Genomic DNA, 7,408 nt, shown 5'->3' on the forward strand with positions numbered 1-7,408 from the left:
GGGGGGGGGGGGGGGGGGGGGGGGTGGAAAAAAAAAGAGAGAAAAAAGGTGGAAAATTGCAGAAGTGGGGCACAGTCCAACAGGGAGGCAGAGCAGCATGGTATGCGCCAAGCAGGCAGGCACCACTGCTGCCTGCTGCACTATGCTTCCGTCTCTACCTCTGCCTGTAATAGCACTGCCAACCTGGGGAGGGGGTTTGCAGTATTTCCCATGTAGTCACCCTACCCATAAAAAAAAAAAATGGTGCATTTGTTTGCCAAAACCAGTTTCATGCAACTTAAATAAATATTTTCATTCCTAAGGAAAAAAAAAAAAAAAGATTTCTACCCCCTGCCCAGTGTTATGCCACAAGAGTTCAAGATTTCAGGATGCCCTCCCTTTTTTCAGACAACCTTTGGTAACGTGTTTTCCATGATTAAAGTATGCCATTTTCAGACAGGTGGGCATCAAGATACAAAAAAAAAAGTGAAGAATAAATCTGCTCTCCTAATTAAAGATGTTTATTGCAGCTTCCATTTGCCTGCTGCCATCCCAAGACAGAAGATCCAGTTCAGCAAGGCTTTTCTTAAGTATGCTATCAACTGCAAATTGAAGTGAAGTGTTTACAGAATTGATCACTCCAATTCTTAAGCGGTTTTTAACTAGTCTACAATTCTTTTTCCTAATTGCTGTTCTTTATGTAGTTCCTTTTAGTTGAGTAGTGCACAGCCATTGCTTCTGGAAGTTAAAGGCTACAGTAATGTGTACAAGTCAACTCCAGTCTTAAGTGGAAGTACAACAATAGCTTCTAATGAAGATACATTCTTGCAGAAAGAATGAAACAGATTAACTAAATTATTTGTGGTCTTGTTTGTTCTTTGAAGCAGTAAGGAGGAAATGGTTCTAGTCATTAATGGAAAATTTAAGTAATGCACTAATGAAGAGAAGACAATTTGGCTCTAACTTGCAACATGTCCTATACCTCGAGATGTGCGCGCTATGTGCACAAAGAATAAAGTCAAACTGAGTGCCTTATTACTTTTCTTATTCTATTTTATATTACTTTTTTCCTTATGCACCATTATACAGCATATTCAATTTTACTGCTGTTTAAGTAGTAAAATGGCACATTCTACTATTATTTTTCACCAATAGCCACAAGTTAAGTAATTTTATTTCAATTGTTAATGTTAATGTATCATTTTGGTAACAGCTGTAAATAAGCTACCATTAGAAAATTGCTTTATGATGGCCATATGTAAAGGCAGTCCTCAATTTACAGTGTTTCGAGTTGCATTTCACACTTACAACGTTTATAAATTGACACCGTTTAAATTTTGAAATCAGTTACGACTTTACAATGCTTGATCTGATGCCATGCCAGTGAACAAGTTCACTGTTGCCCATCTCCCTGGAGAATCTGTCCAAAGTTCCTTGGACAACTTTAAGAAAGCAGACAAAAAACCAGAAAATTTTGCAGCCAAGAATAAGACTATTCCAGCAAAGAACCCTTAAAAAAAAAAGTCCAGCGAAGTCCCCTCAAAGTCCTTCCAAATCAATGATTGCTATATACAGTATAAATAAATTAATGTAGCTATATTACTCATCTACAAGTTGACTGAGTACAAAATTTTGGGTTATTTTTGATGTAAATAGGGTATCGGGCCTTGGTTCAGGAACAAGTCCCCCATTTATAACATTGTTTTGGGGGGGGGGGGGAATCTATTCCAAGTTAGAATGTTTCAACTTAAGACTTGCTTTTTCAGGAACCAATTGTGCTGCAAGTCCAATGACTGCATGTACTTAAAGTCTTAAGGTTCTAGGATGCTGATATCAAATCTTAGCAAGTTTATATACCAAGTCTTCCCAATTCATAACCACAGTTCAGAAATGCAGGAAGTGATGACCAAAGTTATCCGTTACAAGATAATTTTAGAAACTAAAAAAAAAAAAAAAAAGTTACCCCTCATGTTTCCTGCATCTTCTGTCTTGTGATGATTTAACATTAGTCCTGTGATTATGGTTACAGAGAGGTTGAAAAGTTAGTTTGGTGAGCACTGGAAGAGGGAGAAATTGGAGTTCTCCCATTTACTATGCTCAAGAAGCTAGTTCAGAGTCCAGGAATGAAATGCCCTCTAGAAGAGGGTGAATAAAGTACTTCCTATTGTTGCCCCCACAAAAAGCTTTGATGATCCACTTTAGGAATTTAAAAACTGACTAGCCTTTACTCTGCCAAGTTCCAGAAGAAGTGTTGCTAAGTTTGAATGAGCAAGTGCTGCAAACCTGTTGGCCAGATCTACTAGGTAAAACTTATCCCTCAAACTTTTTCTGCAAATACCATTGGAAAATGTTTTTCTTCTTCCTGCATTTTAAAAACAAGTCAGACACTAATCCCACTTGAGATCTTTGATTGTGGTGCCTACTTCTTTGATAACTGTCTTCTACTCTGATTTGGGGCAAGAGTAAGGATTAGACTCTTAAACACAGATAGAAGTCATTGTATATATTCTTATTCTAGAGCAATGAATCCCAGTGTGGAGGCCTAAAACAAGACACGTTCTTTAAAATTCATACCCTACCTTAAAAAGTCTAGCAAAACAGCAAACTCAGGACTTGTCTACAGATTCAAGATAGTAACAATTAATCATTAAAAAAAACTCATTTAAATTATGAAATTTAAACTTGGCAGCATCCAAGAGTCTAGGAGAGAATCAGCTTTCCTCAGTTACCCATCAACAAGTACAAATCGAAAACTAGGATTGTCCAAACTGGATGCCTCTTTAAAAAAAAAAATTGCTTTCCAAAGTCATGCTGCCTTTTCAAACGTTGAAGTTTGTACTTGAGTACAAAATATCTTGTACCAGCTGCTCTCTTCACTTGCTTCCTCTCCCTCTTTTGTTGCGACTATGCAACTCTTGGTTTGCTCTCAGTACTGTGCCCTCTCTCAGCTAGGTCTCCTTGCCCCCTTTTAATGGGTCATCATTTAAAAACTAAAACCTCTTCTAGATTAAGACAGAAGAGAAAGGACTCTGGTAGTCTGCACTCAACTATCCACTATAGCTGAAGCTATTTTGGATATGAGCCAGAAGTAACTTTTAAGTCAAGAGAAGTTTCCTTCTGTAGATATAGAAGTACACCTCAAAGTTAAACATGGAATTCAAAACCAAGTCTGCTTTCTGCCAGAGATTTCAGGCTAAAGTGGTATTTACATTAAAAACCTAAAAAAAAAAGATTCTTCCCACAGATTTCTGGAAGGACTATTTGGGTTTTCCACACATTTTCAACTGGTTGGGATCACATTTATTAGCTTAGTCCTTACATTTATATATCTGGCAGTTGGTTGACTGAATCAAGTAGCGCAAGACCTAGTTATGGCTCTGGGAAAATCCTAGAAGATTAAAAATGAAGACAGCTTCCTCCAAAGAGTTATGCTGTATTCAGTTTCCCATGAGTCTTCTAGAGACTATTTTTCAAGCCATCTTGTCCACAAAAAGTGTTATATTATATCATCTATGTTTTGCAGCAGCCTTGACAATGGCATGCCTCACTTGTCAGTTTTTATTATCCTGTTAGTTCTGATATGAGGATAGCTAGTGGACAATAGGAAAAAAACAAACAAACAAAAAAACCTCATCTTGATCAGCACTTGGGTTGTCACCCAGTAAAAAGAAGATTAAACTGTCCCTCACCATGTTAAGTGAAGCACTCTGCTAAAGATTGAAGATCAGAGGTTTTCCTTTCTAAGCACGCAACTGTGAATCACTGCACAATATTTCACTGCAAACAGGGTGGAACTAGAAGTTGTAAGCTTGAACTAGGAAAGGTAGAGAGATGTGTTATGATTGGTTCTTACCTCAAGACTGAAGACCCCATAGGGGAAGATCCTAAAAAGCACTAAAAAAACCCAAAAACTAATGCTCAAGTTACCTGCAGCTATAACTCTAATTGTATCAATCTACTTCTCTTGGCAGAATGAAGTTTAGATCTATTATATAATTGAGGGAGTTGTTTAAATCAGATTAATTGTGCTATGTATAGCTTTACTTCTGAAACAGCATCAAGTTAGTGCCCCAAAACGGACAAGGCTTAAGAGGTCTTAAAACAAAGAAACATTTGAGGTCCAAAAAAGTTCTGTAAACATGGAACTTAATTCCCAAGAGGCTTTATTATTGTAGTTAAGCAACTTAAGTATGTATGCCTACTTTTCTTGTCCTTTTTCTCTTTTTCCTTTTCTTTCTCTTCTTCTTCTCCTCCAGCCCCAAGTAAGGTAAAGATGATACCAGTTTGAGAGTTCACACCTACAGCAGTAACTACCATTCTTCCAGAGCCTTCCATCACATGGGTACCTGGGCAGGGGGAGAGAAAAAGTGCACTTTTACTTTCCTTTCAGAAGTATCAAAGTGGCTAGGAGACTCTGAGAATAGCCCACCAGAGGAAGTTTCTAAAACTAGGAACTTCTTTAAAAACCAAGCGGTCAAGAGTCACCCTGGTTCTTGGAACACAGGTTCATCATTGCGATAATCGGTGAAAACTAGTTAACAGTTAAATCACAAAGAGTAAAGAATAGGAACAGAGCACATGAAAAAAAAATTGTATGATTTCTAGTTTTTTGGAAAAAGTAGTGTTGACTAAAAAGGCAGCTCAAAGTTAACAAAAAGTTTAATTTCATCCCAAAATATTCAGTTAAAACAAGTTTGAAGAGGTTAGATTTTCCTTAATTTTTCTTCCTACTATTCAAATACTGTAAGTTAAAGAAGTAGTCTCCTCCAGACCATTCTGCAGCAATTTGAGTAATAGGTTTAGTTGCACTACTACTGGGGAGCATGCAAACAGTTCAGAAGACTCTTTAAAGCAAAAGTGCAGTCTCTGTCCTGGGATCAAAGAGTCCTCTTAAAAATGAAATTGAAATGGACAGTGCATATGCTAGTTGAGCAAGATACCTTAAATTGTTCAAAAAATTAACAGTGCAGATGTTTAGAAATTAAAGAGATCCATCCCCAGTCATATCCTCCTTATGCCTGGATACATTTCTCACATGTTACCACCATTTGCACTCAGCAACTTTAATCCAAGAAATTCAGTAACTATTTTCAACAGTAAGGAAGACTAATGTCAAGTAATTTGGCAAAATAACTCGGATCTGTGAATCCAAAAATTCTTTCACTCTAGACTATTAGAAAATGCCTGTTCCCTTGGTGACCACCGTAGAATGACACTACTGCAATTGAAAGTGATCAAAGTTATATTACTACTGTTCTGTGACAAAGTAAAATATTTGAAACTATAAAGAAAGGTGAACATGTACTTATGAAACAAATGAAGCTTTTCCAGATGAAGGACATTAAAGCTTCTGTATCTGTCATTAGGATATTATGACTCAAATACTGTGGACCACAAAACCAAGGAGTCAGACCAAGTTTGATACTACTGGCATCTCAAAAGTAAGCTAAAGTGTTCGAAAGGGTACCTTTTCTATCGCAAGTGATAACAAGACTTAAGAAAAAAAAAAGCAAAGTTTCTTACAGGTCACTGAAGGTGAAAACAGCACTAATAGCTAACATGTTGCCTCAGGTGGTATGCGTGTGTATAATATGTAAAAATATATTTTATATAAATGTCTCAATGCTATATCCTGAGAACTTGTGCTATAATAAGAAACCTTTAAAACTTCTGTATTTCAACTATAGCCCATTGAAAAATGTCCATTCTATGAAATATTAAGCCACACACCTGACAGCAGCATAGGATCTTTATCCAAAGATTTTTTAACATGATCAGATTCTCCAGTTAGTGAGCTTTCATCAATTTTAAGGTCATTTCCTTGAATAAGTACCCCATCAGCTGGCAGAAGATCACCTAAATTAAGAGCATCAACATCTGTAAACTCAGACACTCATAACAGTCAAAGAATTTTAAAAGTTGAAAACACGTATTTACCATATTTTACTTGTGCAATATCCCCAACAATTATGTCGGCTACTGGTATTTGGATGACTTGGCCACCCCTGATGACAGTGAACTTCTGTTCTTGTTCAATGCGGCTTTGCAACCCCCTAAACTGTTTTTCTTTACTCCAGTCATTGAAAGCTGTTACTAAAACCACACAAACTACTGATAGAAGGATTGCAGCTCCTTCAATCCAACCTGTTTCACCTTCTTCCTCTTCTTCACCAGCATTCACTACTCCACATACTGTAAAAGACAAAAAAAATTTAGAGCTCAAACCAACTTCTTAACCTTCATAAAAAACAAACAAGCAAGCAAACAAAAAAACCACCACACTATCTCAGACTGAAATCAGTGTAAAAAGATTTCCTAAAAAGGTTCAATTTAGAAGCCAGTCAAAACATTTAAAAGTTCTAAGAATGCACAAGATCAAGAAAGCAATTTTGAAAAGTAGCTGGGGAAACTCAACACAGACCGGGAAACTATAAGTTACAAATAACTTTTTAAAAAGTTATTATGCCCATGTATAGGCATTTGTCTTGGCTTATGGAGGGTTTCAGCTGTTTTTTGAAGGGCTGTGCAAGTTGCTACCAACTAGTAAACAGAATGAAATGTAAGAGCACCAAATTGTGGGCACTTCCTTGCATGTTGTCACAAGTCACCCTCAAGGAACAAAGCACAAGGGACCACATTAAAGAAAAATGTAACTGGCTGCACAGCAAGTCTTTTTTTTGTTTGTTTGTTTTTTAAAAGGAAAGGAGAATCAGTGCAAAATTAATTGTTTATAGGAAAGAAACTTAAATATGCCGCATCCCATTTGAAAAGGGCATGGCAAGCCACAATTTAAGAAACCCAATCTGTTTACATAAAGTTTTTGAACACAGAGCTAGATTCATGTGAAAGTATATACTGCGTTGTTTATAAAAGAAAAAGCAGCAGTTCCTGCTGTTTTTGCCTTACCGTATACAAAATCTTGTGCTTCAGGTATTTCAATCAAATGCCAAAATTTGACAAACTACTCTACGAAAACTGGTGCTCCCATTTAGGATGCAAATTCTAGCAATATTATCCAGATAGGGAAGGAACACACAAATAAGGCAACCATACAATTTGGAGGCAGCTCTGAATGTCACTACCTGCTGGTTAAAAACTAAGCTTATATGGCTGAGTTCTACAAACTGGCAATGCAATGATACAAGTTTTACTTACATGCTTCATTCCCTCCTGGAGGTTGGTAAAAAGAAAGGCCCAATGATACTATGGCTGCAATTTCTAGTATTATTAGTGTAACATCCTGTAGTGCTTCCCACACTAACTGAAGAAATGTTTTTGGCTTTTTAGGAGGTATAAAGTTCTTCCCAAACACTGTTTCTCTCCTCTCAATATCTGCTGGATTTCCACTTAAACCTAGAAAGAAAGGATCAGTGATGTTAAGCTACATGAGTATTTGCCTGTGTTTTACAGAAGAAGTGAAGCTTTCCAT

General features: G+C 36.9%; 1 protein-coding gene across 4 annotated transcripts in view; it reads right to left on the bottom strand.

Annotated features, from left to right (window-relative positions):
- ATP2B1 (ATPase plasma membrane Ca2+ transporting 1) overlaps positions 1 to 7,408 on the bottom strand; it is a 131,293-nt gene that overhangs the window by 53,279 nt on the left and 70,606 nt on the right. For all 4 annotated transcript variants that reach the window (XM_019514852.1, XM_019514850.1, XM_019514851.1 and 1 more), the window contains exons 3-6: positions 7,135 to 7,332; positions 5,917 to 6,171; positions 5,710 to 5,835; positions 4,182 to 4,325 (exon numbers count right to left, since the gene is read on the bottom strand). In XM_019514852.1, the coding sequence (XP_019370397.1) occupies positions 4,182 to 4,325; positions 5,710 to 5,835; positions 5,917 to 6,171; positions 7,135 to 7,332 (723 nt within the window). The remainder of the gene's footprint in view (positions 1 to 4,181; positions 4,326 to 5,709; positions 5,836 to 5,916; positions 6,172 to 7,134; positions 7,333 to 7,408) is intronic.

This window comes from Gavialis gangeticus, unplaced genomic scaffold (assembly GCF_001723915.1).
Source record: "Gavialis gangeticus isolate Ggan-Ray unplaced genomic scaffold, GavGan_comp1, whole genome shotgun sequence".
In the NCBI taxonomy this organism is placed as follows: Eukaryota; Metazoa; Chordata; order Crocodylia; family Gavialidae; genus Gavialis; species Gavialis gangeticus.